General features: G+C 38.9%; 1 protein-coding gene across 1 annotated transcript in view; it reads right to left on the bottom strand.

Annotated features, from left to right (window-relative positions):
* Window positions 1–9855, bottom strand: part of LOC124285125 (mothers against decapentaplegic homolog 4-like) — a 69082-nt gene extending 59227 nt beyond the window's left edge. The window contains 2 exon segments of the mRNA XM_046721277.1: window positions 6064–6332; window positions 9767–9855. Of these exon segments, the coding sequence (XP_046577233.1) occupies window positions 6064–6315 (252 nt within the window). The 5' untranslated portion in view covers window positions 6316–6332; window positions 9767–9855.
* Between the last annotated feature and the right edge of the window lie 12999 nt (window positions 9856–22854).

The following is a 22854-nucleotide window of genomic DNA, read 5'->3' as shown; positions in this document are numbered from 1 at the left end:
GAGATTTGAATAGAATTTATGTGGTAAATACAAACATCTCAGATTTTGATAACATATACATACAAAAAATGAAATTAATTTTGAATAAAGTTATCTTTACATACAAAACATAATCTATATTTGATCGAGGGCTTGGTTAATATATCTACAGGTTTCAATTTTTTGGAGTAGTTGTGAAGAACATCTGACTTTATCAAGGCCGATCGAATCTTAGAAATTGATAATTCTTTATGTAAAAATTCAACATTAAAGTGAGATTTTAAAAACAAAATAAAGTGATAATTTAGGAATATTTACAAGCGATGTGTGACATTCTTGTTCATAACTTGCTCTTAGTCTAAATCGTAGTCAGGGGTTTGGAAAAAGAGTAAAGAAGTACTTAGTCAGTTAGGTAGATTTAAATGTGTTGAAATGCTTGCAATGCATTGTTATGTACTAAATGTTTCCCGAGCTATAATGAAGTCAAATTTCACTTTTGTTTATTTGTCCCAAGCCGACAACTGTTTTACCTGAATATTATAATAATCCATTTGCTTAAAAATGTTATCAACTGCTACAATGCAGTAATTAGAGAGATGCTATATCACAGCATAGATATGTCTATAATTTCTAAATTACCCATTATTTCCCAGCAAGATGCTTACATGTACATAAACATGCCCGAATCTGAACATAAAATTGTTAATATTGTATATGAACTACAACTAGGGCAGGTTTGACTGCAACTGGTAACGTGCAGGCATAAAGTCATTTTACATTACCCATTATTTTCCCAGCAGATGTTTACATGTACATAAGTATGCCTTGATACATAAAATTGTTCATATATATATACTAGTACAACTACAACTAGTGCGGGTTTGACTGCAACTATTTTTACAATACCACATTATATATATTGATATGTGACATGCCTAATGAACAACTTGAAGTTAATTACCTATCTCTACATGTAATTGCATACTAACAATAGAAACAACAAATGTTTTGTGTTTTTTCAGTTCCCATGACTTCTGAGAGTTGTGACACAGAGTACGTGGCAGAGGAACCAGAGAATCCACATGAATGTTTTCATCAATTGATACCTCATTTGTAGATTTTTCTTTTTATTGATACCAGTATTGTTAACCTACCAAAAATCAAAACCTAGGACTGAAGAATTGATTTTGAAAAGAAAGAACTAGAAGGGTAAAGGAAAAATAGAGTTCTCATTCAGGAACAGACTAAATTGGCAAAGTTACAGCAGCAGTTGGTTTTGCTACAAATTGAAAAAATGCCCCAAAAATCTTCTTTTTGAGCTGCTGTTGTAACTTGACCAATGTTGTATTGGATGGGAACTCTTTTTAAACATCTATTCTATAATATTACCTACAAAGAATGTTATTATCATCATACATTTTAACAAAGAAATATTATACATGTGCTTAACATTGGTAAATCCATTCTCAAAGCCTAAGATATTCCTAAATTTGCTTCACAATTGTTAAAGTCATTTTGATGATGGAATTTTGACTCTATCTGTTTAAAAGTTACTTAAATTATTCTGGAATGTCACAGAAATGGGATATATTTCAATGCACACTTGTTAAAAACAATAAAAAATACAAATGTAAATAGCATTGTCATAGTCTTTGCTAAATAATCATAATTGTCACTGAGTGAAAGTATCAGTCTTGGCTATATGGTAGGACCCTGTCATTACATTATCAACTTTGGATAATCTTTGATATACCTTCTACCACTATTTGACTTTTGTGACACTTATCATAAATGTGAGTGTTTTTCTGTCTATATTTGGAAAGTACTATGAGAGCACGACATAATTGCACTACTGTACAATGCAGTTTCTACCTCACAATATAACATGGTGTCCAGGATTCTCTTAAAGGCCTGAAAGGCACAGTTTTCTGTATATCACTGATGTCATAAGCATAAAAGTACTTTCCTACTACTACTATTGTTATTAGTATCAATATTAATACTATCAGTCAAATACAACAAGCACCCAGCCTTGTCCATGAACTTGTTGTCATTTATTAAGTAGATACTATGTCCATGAATATATTCATCTCTACATGAACTGTAATTATTCACTGTTGAAACAAACCTGGGGTTGTTATTTCTGTATGTCGTTTCTCCTCTTCAGTAATAGTATTGAAGGGTTACAAGATGGTTTGGATATGATGTATATTTAGTGTTCAAAAATGGGGATTGACTATTAATACTGAAAACTCTAAGATTGTTATTTTTAGCCAAGGGAGGTAGGCAGGCAAAGTCAGAAACTTAGACATTAATGGTTCAAATCTTGAGGTTGTCAGAAATTTTAGAAGTCTTGGTTTAATAGTTTCAATGCATGGAAGTTATTCCTGGCTCGTAAAAACTTTGTCGGAACAAGGTCAAGAGCAGGTTGGTTCTTAAATAATTTCATATCCAATGCATATGTTACTCCTGATGTACAATATCCAGTTATTTCAATCAGTTGTTTGCCCCATTCTTTCTGCTGTGAGGTTTGCGTTTATGGGAGAGCGCATGCCATTGAAAGGGTACATTTAAAAGGTTATGAATCATATTCTATATGTGAAAATGTCAACTCGATCATCATTTCTATATGGAGAACTAAGGTACATATCTCCTGAAAGTTTTAGGAAGCTTGTCGCATTATTATCAAATATTGGATTAAGATTTTTGAAATGCTTAAATAGATATATTGTTCTGATATATAATTCATTATTGGATAGTTTGAATGTAAATCCTAATACTGAGAAAATGGGGCAAGTTTGTTGAGAGATGCCCTTTTTAGGTTGGTTTTTGGGTTTGCTCAGTTTGTTCCCAATACACAGAGGGTTGAGATACATATTCCCAAATGTGGAAACATCAGTTGTCAACTTTAGAAATTGAACCAGATTGTATCTTTATATTAGGAAACTCTTTGTTTAGAAATATTTATCTAATATTGATGTTAAAAATACAGAACTGCCATGACATGTTTTGGAGTCTCAGTTCCCATATGTTTATGATTGAGAAAGGTAGATGAGTATACCTAAAATACCATTTATTGATAGGAAATGTGGCCTTTTGTCCACATGGCATTGAAGACAAGTATCATGTATTACTTATTTGTCCTAAGTATCAGGAAATATGTCAAGCGTTATTTATCCTCTAGTCTCCTCTGAAATGCAAATATGTTTAACTTTGTCAGAATGCTGAAAAGTGGAAATGAAGTTACGTTTAACGTTGACAAAATGTATTTATTATGTAATGTATGAAAGAAATAAGCATGAATACTTATAAGTGTATACTATATCTACCCTTGCTCTTGGACAGTATCATAATCATTGCATAATAATAACAATTTATACTGTGTGTATAATCCTGACATGTACTGAAGATGACTATATTGTCAATGACATGTATTATTTTAGGTTTTTGACCCTAATAAAATCTTGTCTTGTAACCCTGGTGTGATGTCATTTTGTCATTCATTACATGTCTCAAAAGTGTATTTTTAACATTTCATGAACAATTGCAACTGAATTACACTTTTATTGGCAGCTAAGCAGCTAACAGGGATACTCAAGCAAAAGTAAGTTTCTTAATTACATCTCAGGATGCCAAATCCATCATTGACATGGAAGTCCACAAACTGATTGTCAGGGCCTTGCAGTGTCAACTCTTCCACATCACTGATAACTATATCAGACTGTAATATACCAATGTTGTGTAAGATAACACAAGCCACAATGTACTTGCAAGCCCTTGGTGGTTGTTCTAAGACCTCTAGAGAGACAAAGGAAATGCGTCTTTCAATATTCCAAGGTCTGTTCAACCAGTACCCGTGTCCTACTCAAAGCTGAGTTAAATTTTTCTTTTAATTGCCGAATATTATTAGTGTTGTTGTATGAAGCGTCAATAAAGTATCTCGGCATGGGTAGCCTGAATCCCGAGAAGAATGCCATCGTGTAGTCCTGGAAAAGAATCATTTCATGATGTCAGTGAATTGAAATAAGAGGAAAAAGTGTCCTGTATCCAAAATAATTCATAATTTCATGTGATTGATATGAAAATTTCAAATTTATCCAAATTTCATGCTTGTTATAAAGAGAATTTCATGTACATAGTACAAATACTTTACCATTTTCAAAGTTTTCTTGACAATTTGCTTTCCCTGAAGATCCTCGAGTCATGGCATGAGCCAGGCCAGTTAATACTTGCAGTTAGTGATGAGAATTGGGTGCATGCATACATCTGAAATCATTAAAAAGGACATTGAAACTTTTCTGTTCAAGTTAACTAATTAAAATATATTCCTACATAATTTTGACTAAATTTTTCGATAATGGTAAAGTTGTCATTGGGTTTTGCGTAAAAATATAAGGTGTAACAGAATCATTTTTTAAAAATGGAGTCACCTATGAGACACATTCAAGTAATTGTTTTGTTTTATTATTATTACAATTTATGGAATTGTTTTGGGGAAGGGTAGTAAGTCTGATGTTCAATACTCTACAAATTGCAATACTTCATTGTTGTATGTGATTATGAATAAAATTGAGAATATTTTACATGAATATTTTTGTAGTCTAATAATGTTTCTCCTTTAATAAAAATGTTTTAAAATTAAAAAAAAAAAAGATGGATGGTACATTGCATATAGGTCAGACAATCAACATTGCTCTGGGTTACCTGAACATTCAAGGAATGATAACCCTTTCTGTTTACAAAATCAGGCTCATTTTCAACAGAGTGCGATAATCGAGATCTGGGTGTGCGTCGATGCAACCTGGCAACCTTTGGGAAACCTAAAATTGAAAGAAAAATCATAAAGATAATTTTACCTTTTAACATTTGTTTGCCTGTTATATTATCATTTTTTAACTTATTTTACGGTATTTGTTCACACAGCTTTCAACAGCCTGAACAGGTGGCATTAGTATCGGCAATTATAGACTATGGACAGTTCGCACTCAGAAAGACTTGTCCCTGTCGACGATAATCTTCGTGCGAAATGGTTTACATGTAACACATGCAAGATTTTTGAAGTAATACTTTAAATGCACACATTAAAATATATTTTTTAGAAATATTTTTATAGTGCGATTTTTGAATGATTCTGAATGCGTTGTCTCAATCAAGGGGCGTCCACTCTAGTCGAGCCGGGCATTTCAACAGTGTCATGGCGTCTGTTTTTGAAAGTGAAATTATTGTTCGATATTATAGAGTAATTGTAAATCTATATTTATGAATCATTGTGCTAAAGAATAATTAATTACTCTGCGATTAGCGTGAAACTTCCTTTTCGATCTAGTAGACAGCTAGCCACTTGGGAATTTGATAAAAGGGTGGCGTGGCGACAAATGGCATCGACCACTCTCGAACACACCTACCGCCGTCGACTTGCTGATGTATAAGCTTCACCAACAAAGCACATAGAAAGAAATGCCCCTGTTGCTACGAACTGCAAAAGGTTAGCACCTGCAGCACAGGTGGAAGGCTTAAAGATCTCCTCGCGTCTTGTGTGCAATTTGTCCACTAATGAGGTTTACCAAAAAATATTGTTGATCGCCTAAAAGCGATACCGATGGAAAAGTTCCTCGTCCCCATAACATTCGAGAGGGTTGAATCTATCCCTAAATTTTCTTGGGATTCGCTCTTTCCTTTCCTTCTGTCTAACAAGTCGCCATAAAGCGCGTATCACCTCCGCCATGTTTGCTAGGAATAAAATTGACTTAAGACTGGTAGGTAGCAGTCTCAGGATTTAAGACAAAAAACGATCTTAGTCTTAACTTTTAAGACTAAAAAATGTACGTGATCTCCGATTTAAGACAGTTTTTTGGACTTAAGACCAAAATGACATATTTAAGCAATTTTTAGACTTAAGTCACTTTCATGACCCCGGGGCCTGGTTGACACATGTCATCATATCCCAACTGTGTAGATCAATGCTCATGCTGTTGATCACTGGATTGTCTGGTCCAGACTCGATTATTTACAGAACGCCGTCATATAGCTGGAACATTGCTGACTGTGGCGTAAAACTCAACTGACTCACTCATTTCCTCATACCTGCAATCTGCCATCCAGAGTTCTCTGTATGGTGACACACTTGGTGGGGTGTGCCCCGTTGGTTGTAATTGCTGTGATGAGGCTGTCTAGCTCGTCCCGCTTCTCCTTCAGCTTCTTCACCAAACTCTCGATGGCTCGTTTGCCGAAACTCTCGCTCTCTCCACCCTGGCGATGGCACATGAGACTATGCACGATGCTGAGACATGCGTCAGCCGACGTGGGCGCTTGAGTAGACAGGCCTACCATACTCATCTTGAGGAGGAAACGATCTGGAACAAAGTGAAATGAAACGGTGTTTACCGTTGTACTTAAGAATATTTCACTCATATGACGATGTGTATGTGTGTTTGTTTGTACAAGTCAAGACTTAGGCTAGTTTTATAGTGCTACCTCACTGAGATAGCATGCCGCAGTGAAGCATGAATACACCACTCAGACACAATATACTGACTCCGAGCCGACCAGATCTTGTTGTACCTATTTATGCCGAATGCCAGGCAGGGAACAACAAGTACAATATTTCTTTCGGTATGACTCGGCCAGGGATCAAACCTTCCGCTCTCCGGGTGGACACTCTAATCACTACACCACGAAGGAGGCGGCAGATATGGAACAAACAGCTTGCATGGTAGATACCAAATATGCAACTTGCAAATTACATTTTCAATATTCTACAAGAAGTGAAGTACAAATGCTGAAATAATCACATTTAGTACTTACACATACACACCTGGTTACATTAATGGATTTTATATACATAAATTGGATACAACTCATTAATGTTTGCGTGAAAACAGCATAGGAATCTATACTGAAATATTGCATCATAACATAATAAGGAGGGTGTTGTCCATAAAGTTAGCATCATGCCTTTCTTATAACTCATGTATTTACATATTTTACAGACATACGGCTTAGCTGTGTAGTCCACAGGGTGTGAAGTGATTTAGGTATGCCTAATGCTATCTGATCAGTATTCAGTGTTTGTAATGACATGTGGTGAGGGTGAGGTGAAAATTAGGTTTAACGTCAGTGCTTGAGAATATTTTCAGCCATATGATGGCGTGCATGCATGTAATATGCGGCTGCTTGCACCTAGCCCAGACTGAAGCTGGTTTTATAGTGCTAACCCACTGAGATACCATGCCGCAGTGAAGTATGAATACCCCCACTCAGACACATTTATACTGACTCCCGAGCGACCAGTCCTTGTTGTACCCATTAATGCTGAGCCAGGCAGGACCAACATGTACCATATTTTGTCGATCTTTTTGGTATGAGATAGCGGTCGGATTGAACCAGCGACCTTCCGGCCTCTCTGGTACGGAGCTCTTCGTCCACTACACCACGGAGGCGGTCTTCTTATTTGGCCTACGAAGGCAAGTATTATTTGTGTAGCTTGCTGATTAATCAGAACATATGATTTGGCCAAGTTGTTTACGCCTTTCAGTGCAGGTAACATTTCACACAACAAGCCCATGGTAGCAAAAGGTATTGATATAGATTTCCCATATTAAATCACAATTTTGCGAAGTGTAAAATGAAAATAAGTCTGTCTTCATGCTCATAAATAGGGTACATAGACGACACACAATGCATGCAATTGTTTTAACATGTCACGGAAGGTCAGAAATCACTAATCGCCTCTGGGTCGGCGATTATTTCGAAAAATGGTTGTAATGGTTGTCAAGTTCAAAAGAAGCAAAGACTGTCTGTGTGTACATTTACACTTTGATTGACACCACAATACAAAGGCGTGGATGACAAGTGAGCTATTTTGTGATTGGTTAATGTACTTTGACAGACAGATGCGGTCACGTGGACTTAAGTGATTTTGCTTCTCAACAACGCTGCAAGTCACAAATGTGCTTCGCTAACTTTGCGAAATGTGACCAAATACCACGTCTCATATTCAACCGATGGATGCAGGAATAATTCGGACATTCAAGGCATACTACAATAGATCGCTTGTTAGACATTACCTCACCTGTGCTGAGGAAGGGCGCATTGATCGAATACGTCGGATCAACATCTGCGGATGTCTCTCAGTAAAATTATTCATGTGATGAATTCAATGAGGAAGGGTTAAAACGAGGAACACAAACAACAATGAAAGACTTTTTTGCTATGACTATAGATTATTGTTGTGCTTGCTATTCATTGTTTTATAAGCTTTACATTAAATGCTTATTTGTTTTATCCAGATTCGTGTCGTTTTTGTAATAGTAAGGGAAGCAACTCTTGCTTGAACTTGGGTCTTGATTCAGTAGTCCGACTATTAACCGGACGGATTTTGCTGAGAAACATAACCGTCCGGATTAACGAGGCTTAAGCTGTACACTGATTTATAGAATAATGGGGCTCTGTGTTACCATGGTATTGGAAACTCTTCTCCTCTAACCACAATGTTTGGTAACATTGTTTATGCTTCTGCAAAGTTTTCGAACCTTAAAACAGTATTACCCATAGGCTAGTAGGGTAAACTAGTATGATCCATTATAAATTCACTTCAGCCACAATACAGTATACTTGCAGCATCCTTCACTACAGGCATTTTGAAATAATGATACTGACAAATACCTGTAAATTGGACATTGGTGGTTGGCAGTAATACTCCAGGTTTGTGTGTAATACATATGTGACAGAAGAAAAAATTACTAAGACAGTGAATTCTAAGTGCTATGGAAAGGGGAAACCATGGGTAAGACTACAGAATACCGGATACCTTCCACCATCTTTGAAAACATGCGAATTTACTGAGTGTAGTGTTTGACCTGATCAATCGCATTCCGTTTTGGGTTATATGGTTTTGTGTCAACCCAATTTGCATACAACTGGACATGCGCAGTCTGTACGCGGAAACTGTTTTGAAAATAAAAGGTCTACGCGTGATGTGGAGAAGCAGCAAGCAACCCGCCTCGTGTTTTGAGTGTTTCATTGGTACTATTGAAAGTCAGCTTAAATGCAAACTGGGGACAGACAATTGCACACAGTATACTTAGGGTTAGGGTAAGGCTTAGGGTTAGTAGGGCTGGTAGGTATCCGGTCTGTAGGTGTGCCAAACCATGTGATTTGGTACCTTTCTTAATAGCCGTGTCTGATATTTTGTGTCACAGAGAGCAAAATAACGTCAAATGTAAAACATTGATAGGAATAGGAATAATCCTGACATGGCTTGTTCAATTTTCTCTTGCACTCCGTTAATTTGCTTGACACAAATCTCATTGTCAACTTTTGATAGGACGTTCATCAAACATGTTGCATGACAATCAGTCAAAATCAGATTAAAAAACCTTATTTACACATATACAGACACTGAAAGGAATTTATTAAATCGCCATACAGACGTGTTTGCAGAAGGCTATGTGTATTTTATGGAAAACTCGATTTTTGTCACTGTCAAATGCACATACCGGTTGCTTATCCTATGCTAAAAACTTACTTTACTAGAAAATAAAAAAGTGAAAAATATCAGGCGAAAGCGCACAATCAAAGGTTTGTAACAATAACCACAATCGCTTCAACAGTGAGGATCGTACGATCCGCAGACAGGCTAGAATTTATGAATCTTTATCAAAATGGATGACCAACGACATCGTCCGCCTGAGTTCATGGTGCCTAGCAGTTGTTTTTCACAGCTTGCATTTAGCGGCATAGAAACAATATGATATTCTTGCAAATATCTGCTCGTGCACAAAATTACCTGGATTATAGATTAAGGACGAAATTCTTGCCAATCTGACGGCACAGACATTTTAGCATGGCGGGACCAAATCAAAATAAACAACTGCGCATGACCTCAGTAAGTGCGTCCGGTTCCTCTCGGGTCAAGAATTACCTCCCTTCACGAGCTATGCGATTCTATAAATAAATTACCTCGTGCAGCGTCGAGGATATGCAATATCAGTCATTGGAAACTTCGGCGAGCTGTGAAATTAATCGTAAACATAAATTTTTTTTAATAAAAGCCTAAAATCATTTTATTTCCGATACAAATGATTAGCTGAGACAATTCTTCAATAGATATTGTTATAAATAATACATACAATTTAGCCTGGAACACACTGCTCGCTCTATCTCATTGGCACATATATATTAATGGGGATCTAACTCAACAGAAACATGGCGAATATTAAAAGCTGATTCACGTTACCAGTGAAATTCTCCGTGCGCTGCAAGGCCACTCCATGGTGAAGCTCCTCCAGTGCAGGTTATTCCATTTACGTTGATGAAGATAGGAGTATGATTTCACTGTCCACGAGAGAGACTCCAAGTACAACTGAAAGGCGGTCATGAGGCAAAAAAACACGCCTTGATAGATTACTTTGCACACGAAGCGACAATCCAGTGGCGAGACTCGGGATCTGGCTCCACGATTCTGGAGCAATTAACCGCCCCTGTAAGATGTTTGATAACCGGAATATTAAATGGAGCCACGAATATCGATTCGCTGCATTTTGCACGAGTTTTTCACGTGCGAAGTTTTAATGTCTCTTGTCCAACTAATCCCTGAAGGTTTCTTGAAGAGATTGGTTTTCATTAGTTTCCTTTGCGGAATAACAGACGTGGTTCCATGTCTTCATGAGAACTGCTATTGATTTGTATGAATAATATAACCAAATTTAGGGAGAGAAATGTGAGTTATCTCCATTTATTTGTTAATGTCGTTTAAATGAAACGTATGTTCGGATATGTTAATGGGTGTCAATCATCTGCTCTAATATTACAAAAAATATTCACCATTAATTGTAATTTATGACTGATTATACATTTATTCAGAAAGTGGGATTTTTAACAAGCAGCGATGCACTGGTGTAAAGAAGTTAATGGTATGGATTTGTCAGCTTAAATGAACCATTTATAATAAACGTCGTTTAAACGTTTACATTCAAACTGCAATACGTCATATCCCTGGTGTTTTTACTGACGCCAATTTGTTCCGTAAGGTGGAGTAAAGTAAATGCCAGTATTGTGGTTTCTGTTGTTTAACGCCGCACTCGGCAGTTTCCCAGCTCTTTGACGGCAATCTGACTGCGGTCTGTAAATTTTCAAATTTCAATCAACACTCCAGTGACTGCCATCATGAGCATCGATCTACGCAGTTGGGATACGAGTGAGTGAGTAAATATTGTTTCACGGCGCTTTTAGCAATATTCCAGCAATATCACGCCGGGGGACATCAGAAATACCCATTTGGGGAATCGAACCCGGGCCTTCGGCGTCACGAGCGAACGCTTTAACCACTAGGCTACCCCAGTTGAGATACGATGCCATGCATGAAGCCAGTCAACGAGCCTGACCACCCTGTCCCGTTAGTCCGATAAGATTATGAATGGTGACAGCAGGAGACGCAGTCGGTTGAGTCTGCTATATAATGTTGTACATATATATAGGCCATTTCTTGTCCCCGCCGTGATATTGCTGGAATCTTGGTAAAAGCGGCGTAAAACCAAATTCACTCACTCACTTATTGTGCAAAGGAGGAGAAGGTGAGTGCTGTGATACAAGCAGTAGGAAGTATATTTACCGTATTTACAGTAGTAAACGATACAGTATAAAGTGAGGTGAAATCGGCTCTAAGACAAAAGAAGTAACATAAGGTATATCCTAATCGCCCCCCTCTCTCTCCCCCCTATCTGTCCTCTTTCTCTCTCTCTCTCTCTCTCTCTCTCTCTCTCTCTCTCTCTCTCTCTCTCTCTCTCTGTCCCCCTGTCTCTCTCTCTCTCTCCTCTCTCTCTCTCTCTCTCTCTCTCTCTCTCTCTCTCTCTCTCTCTCTCCAAGGCTGTGGCGCCATGGGACTTTTGACCCAGCCACCCTGCCACGTTTCTCTTACTCTCTCTCTCTCTCTCATACCCTCTCCTACTCTCCTCTCTCTCTCTCTCTCTCTATCTCTCTCTCTCTCTCTCTCTCTCTCTCTCTCTCTCTCTCTCTCAAACTGTGGCGCCATGAGGGGACTCGGCCACCCTGAAACGTTCTCTTACTCTCTCTCTCTCTCTCTCTCTCCTCTCTCTCGCTCTCTCCTCTCTGTCCCCTCTCTCCCTCCCTCTCTCTCCCACCCTCTCTCTCTCTCCTCTCTCTCTCTCTCTCTCTCTCTCTCTCTCTCTCTCTCCTCTCTCTCTCTCTATCTCTCTCTCTCTCTCTCTCCATCCTCTCTCGCCATACGTGCCCAGCGCCACCCCGAACGTTTCTCTTACTCACCCTGGAAACGCTTCTCTCTCTCTCTCTCCTCTCTCTCGCTCTCGACAAAGCTACATGTTTATCCCATTCTGCATCCGAGAGCAAAAACAGCTTAAGATGTTGCGAACTCAATGCCCAGTTACTAACACTCATTTATTAATTTATGATCAATCAGGTTCGGTGCCGGACTGGCGTCAGTTTCGCCATTAAAATCTATTCGGACATCTGTAACGGTGTAAGGAGCATGTGGGGCGACCGCTAGGGTTCCACTGCTCCCTGGCACGCCATGTTGTCATGGGAACAAAACACCGGGTTTAATCCAGACTTAAACGTGACTAAGACTGGGTGAACTGTCAGTTTGTGCTTATGTTGCCTTCATAATCATCAACTGATTGAATCATAGCGAATATAGGACTTTGGTCAATAATAGGATATATAGACAGATGCAGGCGACTACACCACGGAAGACTGTGCACAAACACATGTTATTCTTTCATGAAACTTATTGTATGTTAATAATAATAAGTGCATTTATTATGCTCTGTTTTCCATCCTTTGCGTTTGCTCAAAGCGCAGACAATCTGGTTATCATTACCCCGGATAACCCAAACTGCACCTGAGGCGCTTGAAGGTTATAGTCACATGACTTGTCCCACCGGGTACCCATTTTCTACTGGGTGAACTAGCACCAGCATATGTGATACAATGATATCAACTGCTTGGTTGCTTCTCTCGAGGGTAATACGATGTATATGTACCCGTCTTTGTGGCGGTTTCACCCGGGCCGGGATGCGAGGGATGACACTGCTACAAAAAGGCGAACATCAGACGTATTTTCCGAGGGAGAAGTTTGCAACGTGTTTACCTAACCGCCATGTTAATTGTACAAAATATTATTTTATTTTGAATATCGATAAGCTCGCTACCGACTATATAACATGTAAAGAAAAGGAAACAAAATGGCGTCTCCCTCTTGTCTGAATTTTTAAAATCAGTGCAACGTATTCTCACAAGCTTAAAACTGCTATAAAAATGGTTAATCATGTTTAGTTTGAGTGTGCAAACGATGCGAGGTGCAAAATAGTTTTAATAAAGCAGTGAAAGTCGGTAAAATAAATGTGTACATAGTGAACTAAAAAACAGCTTATCGAAAGGTTTTCGAACTTCGTACACTGACGTCATATTATGATACAGCGATACAGCTTCTCGCCGGAGAGTTTGACGGTTACCGTGGCAGTGGGTAATATTGTTTCCAGTTGTCACTCTCCTGTGAAACTTGTTAAAGCGCCATTGACTATTGTCACTAAAGTATTTTACATAAAGGTAAGATAAAGTGACATGTAAATCGGTGTTATACAGTACATTGTTGCGATACAGCCCAATACAGCGTTGCAATACAGTCCAATAGAGTGTTGCGATACATTCCAATACAGTGTTGCGATACAGCCCAATATAGTGTTGCTATACAGTCCAATACAGTGTTGCGATACAGCCCACTATAGTGCTGCTATACAGTCCAATACAGTGTTGCGATACAGCCCAATACAGTGTTGCGATACAGTCCAAAACACTGTTGCGATACAGCCCAATACAGTGTTGCGATACAGTCCAATACAGTGTTGCGGTACAGTCCAATACAGTGTTGCGATACAGCCAAATACAGTGTTGCGATACAGTCCAACACAGGGTTGCGATACAGTCAAATACAGTGTTGTGGTACAGTCCAATACAGTGTTGCGGTACAGTCCAATACAGTGTTGCGGTACATCCAATACAGTGTTGCGGTACAGCCCAATGCAGCGTTTGAGTACAGTCCGATACAGTGTTGGGGTACAGTCCGATACAGTGTTGCGGTACAGTCCGATACAGTGTTGCGGTACAGTCCAATACAGTGTTGCGGTACAGTCCGATACAGTGTTGCGGTACAGTCCGATACAGTGTTGCGGTACAGTCCAATACAGTGTTGCAATACAGCCCAATACAGTGTTGCGATACAGTCCGATACAGTGTTGCGGTACAGTCCGATACAGGGTTGCGGTACAGCCCAATGCATCGTTTGAGTACAGTCCGATACAGTGTTGGGGTACAGTCCGATACAGTGTTGCAGTACAGTCCAATACAGTGTTGCGGTACAGTCCGATACAGTGTTGCGGTACAGTCCGATACAGTGTTGCGGTACAGTCCGATACAGTGTTGCGGTACAGTCCGATACAGTGTTGCGATACAGCCCAATACAGTGTTGCGATACAGCTTAATACAGTGTTGCGGTACAGCCCAATACAGTGTTGCGGTACAGTCCGATACAGTATAATACAATGCGGTATAGTACGATGCAATGAAGTATTGCACAGCGGAAGTGCAATGCAGTGTACTATAAAAGTACAACAATGTACACTTGTTCAGAGCGTGTAACAGGTCCTGTATAGTATCATGTTATACGGTGTTATACAATAGAGTGTTGCACGACAGTACAAAACAACCCGTGGAAGATCAGGGTAATAACTGGTCTTCATTGACCCATACTTGTAAGAGCCGACTAACCGGATCGAGTGGTCAGGTTCGATCCATGATATGTGTCAGTGTATCCCAGAGGCGTAGATCGATGCCCATGCTGTTGATCACCGAATTGCCTGGTCAAGACTCGATTATTTACAGACCGTCGCCATATTGCTCTAACATTGCTGAGTTCGACGCTAAACAACAAACAAACAAACAAACACTCATTTGCGGTTATACTTGGCCAAAAAAACGCAACACATCAGCATACAAGGCCGACTACAACTATAACACCATGAACGCGTCTTCCTTTACAATTAACGCGGTAAACTCAAGACGTCTCGTCTCGCGCTGTCTGCCGTCTCGCCCCATGGGCGTAATTTACCGCCACCATTTGCGGTGAGATCAAAGCGGCGGCTGGCTGGATTGACGTGACGTGACATCGGCTGTTTATTGGTGACAATTACAGCGGCATTCGTCAAGAATGTGTCTGTGTAGCGCCTAATTGCTGGCAGTCAGTTGTGTACTGGGTTTGCGTCCCCACTGACGTACACCTCGCTCTCATCCTACCGATTAGAGATAGCTAGATTTGTCCGCGCGCACTGTCAGGGAGCTGTACAACGTTTCAAACAGAATGAGTTGTGTATCAGCTCCAGCTGGAGTGGTATTTTATTTGGAAAAGTAATATCATCATGAAATTCAGATAGATTATACGGACCGACGAGGCTGCAAGAGGCAATGGAAAACCATGGCCTTGATTTCTCGAAGATGTGTGGTATTATAAATTGTAGTTTGTTGGAGCTACGCCGCCTTTAGCAATATTCCAGCAATATCACGGCATGGGACAGCAGAAATGGGCTTAACACATTGTACCAATGTGGGGAATCGAACCCGGGCCTTCGGCGTGACGAGCGAACGCTTTTGCTACTAAGACGTGCAATACGCACTTGTGTGTAATACAAGAAAATGTAGCAATAACTCTATTTGGGATTAACACCGCTTTGTAAAGTACCCCTGTTATATCACATCTTCTCAGCTTAATATAGGAGCAAAGGCCGAAGTGACGCATGTCCACTTTAGTAAAGCCACGAGCAAGCATGGTGCTGGAAAACCTAGAAACGTAGGATTCTGGTGTTCCCAAGGGAAGTAACTCTGCAAGTAATTACAGAACCACCCTTATCCCTATGTCTTCCAATACAACATAGACTACCCATCAAAAGTTAAGACTCACTAGTGTAAATATAGCCCTTACTTCAGGCAACTGTTCTAAACTACATTTTGCAAAATATTTCATACTGTTTAGAGGTACTACTATTTACACGTGAACTGATGTATTGTCAAATAAATTCGTAACGTTGAAAAGATTATTGTTATGAGTTCAAGATAAACATGAGTGAAAAGTGACGTGGTATAACGATGTGACTGAGGACATGGATCCCCAGTAAGCTGGGTCCCGTCTCGTATATCGAGTTGGCGCTCGCAGAGGAAGCCGGGTACCAGTTTAAGTTACCCAGCTTTATCGGCCAAGCAATTGGTTGCGATGTAATACAGTAATTCATTATATAAAATCAACTCATATTTTGTACACTTAGCGCTGACATCAAATAGTCATTTCCAATCAAGCCAAATCATCTAATTTTGAACGATTCACGTGTGGTCAAATATGGCTGACCCACGCACGGAATCCATGCCAGAATTGAAAACAGCAATCTGTGTGGCGGATATTCATTCAGGTTTGTGGGAAACTGCGGATTGCAGTTTTTGTCTGGGTTCCGGCCCTGGTAGAAAGGCGTATAATAATTGTTAGTGCCAAACTGTCTTAAGAAACCTTCTCAATATTAATGAAAATTGATTAAACATTTCAACAGAGGTTAGAGCTGGTAAAGTTACGGTTTGCTATTGCAATATGTCTTACTTCCCAGATAAGAATGTTCCCAATGTTGGCCCTGTGCAGATTAGGTCTCCAGCACCAACCGCTGATTGCTAAATGGGGGCCCATTTAGATGTATCTTAGATGTATTTTAGATGTGTTTTAGATGTATTTTAGATGTATTTTAGATGTATTTTAGATGTGTTTTAGATGTATTTTAGATGCATTTTAGATGTGTTTTAGATGTATTTTAGATGTGTTTTAGGATGTATTTTATATGTGTTTTAGATGTATTTTAGATGTGTTTTAGATGTGTTTTAGATGTATGTGTTTTAGATGTGTTTTAGATGTATTTTAGATGTATTTTAGATGTGTTTTAGATGTATTTTAGATGTATTGTAGATGTATTTTAGATGTATTTTAGATGTATTTTAGATGTGTTTTAGATGTATTTTAGACGTATTTTAGATGTGTTTTAGATGTATTTTAGATGTATTTTAGATGTATTTTAGATGTGTTTTAGATGTATTTTAGATGTGTTTTAGATGTATTTTAGACGTATTTTAGATGTGTTTTAGATGTATTTTAGATGTATTTTAGATGTATTTTAGATGTGTTTTAGATGTGTTTTAGATGTATTTTAGATATATTTTAGATGTATATTTTAGATGTATTTTAGATGTCTTTTAGATGTCTTTTAGATGTCTTTTAGATGTATGTTAGATGTATTTTAGATGTATTTTAGATGTGTTTTAGATGTATTTTAGATGTATTTTAGATGTGTTTTAGATGTATTTTAGATGTATTTTAGATGTGTTTTAGATGTATCTTAGATGTGTCTTAGATGTATTTTAGATGTGTTTTAGATGTATTTTAGATGTGTTTTAGATGTGTTTTAGATGTATTTTAGATGTATTTTAGATGTGTTTTAGATGTATTTTAGATGTATTTTAGATGTCTTTTAGATGTATTTTAGATGTGTTTTAGATGTATTTTAGATGTATTTTAGATGTGTTTTAGATGTATTTTAGATGTATTTTAGATGTATATTTTAGATGTATTTTAGATGTATTTTAGATGTGTTTTAGATGTATTTTAGATGTGTTTTAGATGTGTTTTAGATGTATTTTAGATGTATTTTAGATGTATATTTTAGATGTATTTTAGATGTGTTTTAGATGTATTTTAGATGTGTTTTAGATGTATGTTAGATGTATTTTAGATGTATTTTAGATGTATTTTAGATGTGTTTTAGATGTATTTTAGATGTGTTTTAGATGTATTTTAGATGTATTTTAGATGTGTTTTAGATGTATCTTAGATGTGTTTTAGATGTATTTTAGATGTATTTTAGATGTGTTTTAGATGTATTTTAGATGTGTTTTAGATGTGTTTTAGATGTATTTTAGATGTATTTTAGATGTGTTTTAGATGTATTTTAGATGTGTTTTAGATGTGTTTTAGATGTATTTTAGATGTGTTTTAGATGTATTTTAGATGTATTTTAGATGTGTTTTAGATGTATTTTAGGTGTATTTTAGATGTATTTTAGATGTGTTTTTATGGTTTGTAGTTGAGTTTAATAACCTTGTTTAAAGACACACATGCACTCACACACACCAAGAGTACACACACAGGCACACATGCACTCACACACACCAAGAGTACACACACATGCACACATGCAACAGAAAAACACACAAGGTTACTTAGACATTCCTGCACACACACTCGCGCAAACATAGACATAATATGCGCTCATACAAACAAGTACACTCAGACATAACATACATGAATTTACAGCACACACACGCACACACATACACACATACACGCACACATACAAACACCTATAATACAGAGATACCCTCTTAGACATACACACACATACATCTACAACATACACGTACACCTACAATACGCGCGCGCGCACACACAACACACACGCGCGCGCGCGTATCTACAACACACACACACACACAGAGATAACCACAAGATTTAATTTTCTAAGGAATGTGGGTTACAAGTCCATTCCGTGGACGATTAAAACTTTACACATGTGTTCGATATGTTGAATCTCTGATTCACTCAGTCGACGCAATGTCTGCGCGAATGAAAATCCATAATCACACATTTTCCAAGAAAACAGACCGCCGCCACATCTCCACTACATCATAATAAAAGATGCTAATGCAGTAACGACACCGTGGAGAGCAACTGATCCCGACGTGGGCAGACACTTCCGCCACCTCCACCCACAGCGACAGTTTAATACAGATGTATTAAAGACCATGTACCGTAAAGCCTATTAGAGAGGGCTGACGTTGGTAGTTTAATACAGATTTATTAAAGACCGTGTACCGGCTGACGTTGGTAGTTTAATACAGATGTATTACGGGCCGTGTACCGTAAAGCCTGTTAGAGAGGATCACGTTGGTAGTTTAATACAGATGTATTACAGACCGTGTACCGTAAAGCCTGTTTGAGAGGATCACGTTGGTAGTTTAATACAGATGTATTACAGACCGTGTACCGTAAAGCCTGTTAGAGAGGCTCGTGTTGGTAGTTTAATACAGATGTATTACGGACCGTGTACCGTAAAGCCTATTAGAGAGGGCTGACGTTGGTAGTTTAATACAGATTTATTACAGACCGTGTACCGTAAAGCCTGTTTGAGAGGGCTGACGTTGGTAGTTTAATACAGATGTATTACAGACCGTGTACCGTAAAGCCTGTTAGAGAGGCTAAAGTTGGTAGTTTAATACAGATGTATTACAGACCGTGTACCGTAAAGCCTGTTAGAGAGGATCACGTTGGTAGTTTAATGCAGATGTATTACAGACCGTGTACCGTAAAGCCTGTTAGAGAGGATCACGTTGGTAGTTTAATACAGATGTATTACGGACCGTGTACCGTAAAGCCTGTTAGAGAGGATCACGTTGGTAGTTTAATGCAGATGTATTACAGACCGTGTACCGTAAAGCCTATTAGAGAGGGCTGACGTTGGTAGTTTAATACAGATGTATTACAGACCGTGTACCGTAAAGCCTGTTAGAGAGGCTAAAGTTGGTAGTTTAATACAGATGTATTACGGACCGTGTACCGTAAAGCCTGTTAGAGAGGATCACGTTGGTAGTTTAATACAGATGTATTACGGAACGTGTTCCGTAAAGCCCGTTAGAGAGGCTCGTGTTGGTAGTTTAATAAAGATGTATTACGGACCCTGCACCATAAAGCCTGTTAGAGAGGATCACGTTGACAGTTTAATACAGATGTATTCCAGTCCGTGTACAGTAAAGCCTATTAGAGAGGTTTTCAAGTTCAATTTAAGTGTATTTTGCCATAAGTTACGGCTATGTTTGCGTGCATACCCGTTGTGTATTCTGGTATGTTTGTGTGTTCACCGTTGTGTATTCTGGTATGTTTGTGTGTTCACCGTTGTGTATTCTGGTATGTTTGTGTGTTCACCGTTGTGTATGCTGGTATGTTTGTGTGTTCACCGTTGTGTATGCTGGTATGTTTGTGTGTTTCTCCGGGATGTATTCTGGTATGTTTGTGTGTTCACCGTTGTGTATGATGGTATGTTTGTGTGTTTCTCCGGGATGTATTCTGGTATGTTTGTGTGTTCACCGTTGTGTATGCTGGTATGTTTGTGTGTTTCTCCGGGATGTATTCTGGTATGTTTGTGTGTTTCTCCGGGATGTATGCTGGTATGTTTGTGTGTTTCTCCGGGATGTATGCTGGTATGTTTGTGTGTTTCTCCGGGATGTATGCTGGTATGTTTGTGTGTTTCTCCGGGATGTATGCTGGTATGTTTGTGTGTTTCTCCGGGATGTATGCTGGTATGTTTGTGTGTTTCTCCGGGATGTATTCTGGTATGTTTGTGTGTTTCTCCGGGATGTATGCTGGTATGTTTGTGTGTTTCTCCGATGTATGCTGGTATGTTTGTGTGTTTCTCCAGGATGTATGCTGGTATGTTTGTGTGTTCTCCAGGATGTATGCTGGTATGTTTGTGTGTTTCTCCGGGATGTATTCTGGTATGTTTGTGTGTTTCTCCGGATGTATGCTGGTATGTTTGTGTGTTTCTCCGGATGTATTCTGGTATGTTTGTGTGTTTCTCCGGATGTATTCTGGTATGTTTGTGTGTTTCTCCGGATGTATGCTGGTATGTTTGTGTGTTTCCGGGATGTATTCTGGTATGTTTGTGTGTTTCTCCGGGATGTATGCTGGTATGTTTGTGTGTTTCTCCGGGATGTATTCTGGTATGTTTGTGTGTTTCTCCGGGATGTATTCTGGTATGTTTGTGTGTTTCTCCGGGATGTATTCTGGTATGTTTGTGTGTTTTCCTCGGGATGTATGCTGGTATGTTTGTGTGTTTCTCCGGGATGTATTCTGGTATGTTTGTGTGTTTCTCCGGGATGTATGCTGGTATGTTTGTGTGTTTCTCCGGGATGTATTCTGGTATGTTTGTGTGTTTCTCAGGATGTATGCTGGTATGTTTGTGTGTTTCTCCGGGATGTATTCTGGTATGTTTGTGTGTTTCTCCGGGATGTATGCTGGTATGTTTGTGTGTTTCTCCGGGATGTATGCTGGTACGTTTGTGTGTTTCTCCGGGATATATTCTGGTATGTTTGTGTGTTTCTCCGGGATGTAACTCTCAAAGGAATGAATATGACTTTCGCAGGAGTAATAATTTGCTGTATTTTTATAACAAAATTAAGAATATTTTAGTTTATGAACGCCCTCCATTAGCTTGTAGCTGCACAACAGCTCGCCGTCTCACAGCCGGGATGTTACTGGTACAAACAAGTATTCATAGTATGACATTCATATGTTTCTTTACATGGTATGTATTACACTGTGGGTGAAATTCTGGAAATAAACAAACGAACACTTCTACATTCATGTGTTTCTTATTCGTTTCTATGAGTATATTTATTTACTCCTGGTACGTATGGTTGTTTTAAAGGCTTTTACTCACGTTTCGTGTTGTTTGGTTCACATTGAGGGTAAATCATCGTAATATGTAAATATGTATAGAGCCTCGCTGTGTGGCATCATGCAACACCTTGCAACACCCTGCCACACCCTGCAGTACCCTGCAACACCCTGCAGCACCCGGCCACACCCGTCTCACCAGAGGTCTGTAAGAAGCACAACCGCATACTCTCAGATAAAACCGGTGTTGGGGGCACTGCAATAGTTGCATCAGTCAAAGCCAGAGTAACTTCTCTCCCTCTCTTACCAATATGTGTACAGCGCCACAATATTTGATTTAACACCTCCACATATACACCGATTAGACATGTACCAGGTCAAGCACTCAAAACAGACTGTTAAAGTCACTGTAACTCAGGTTCTTTGGGTCTGTAGCATGATGATGATGATGATGATGATGATCTCCTGTTTCTTCTTCTTCATATCATATAACACCATAATCGTTAGGAAGCACTGAGTTGACACATTCAGTCTATTGCTACACAAACGACGCGAGCTTCACATTTATCTGCTATAGTCGTTCCTGTCAGAACAAGATCCAAACATTACATTTTATTGTTATGTTCGTTGGTATTCTATATCGGAGTCCATATCAACATATGTTGTTCGAACCAGGCGACTTTATTCCTAATATGGTTGGAAATAAGCGAGTTCATGAAAAACGTATATGCACCCGCTCAAATATCACTTCACGCGCACCAGTCTATTGTTTACGTCATCCGGAAGCCATTGTTAATGTCATTAGAATCTGACTGTGACATCAAGTCGGACTGACCATATAGTCTATTATATGGTATCTGACTGTGACATCAAGTCGGACTGACGTCATACTAAAAACGTCGCAATATATAACCCTGTTGACGTCATTCGACTATAGTGCTTTTCTAAGACGGCTGTCATTCTCGTCCGTGAAATACGGAAAGATTATGACCACCTTATCGTAAAATCAATCGGACAGACATGCGTGCATAAAATCCTTTATTATTGGCTCAGTGACTTGAAGGTGTGTCATCGTAACACAACAGAGTCAATCGTTGCTCATAATGTCAGTCACCGGATTGTCTCGATTTGACTCGATTACTTGCTGTCGCGTGGATTTTGCAGCGTAAAGACCCGCGGAGATCCGGGTTAGAATTTGTCTTCAGCAACCCATGCTTGTCGTGAAAGGAGACTAACGGGATAGGGTGGTCAGGCTCACTGATTTGGTCAACACATGTCATCGGATCCCAGTTACGTAGATCGATGCTAAT

The sequence above is a fragment of the Haliotis rubra genome, unplaced genomic scaffold (genome assembly GCF_003918875.1).
Source record: "Haliotis rubra isolate DU_JTF1 unplaced genomic scaffold, ASM391887v1 Scf353, whole genome shotgun sequence".
Taxonomy (NCBI): Eukaryota; Metazoa; Mollusca; class Gastropoda; order Lepetellida; family Haliotidae; genus Haliotis; species Haliotis rubra.
This window is presented reverse-complemented; position numbering and strand designations above follow the sequence as displayed.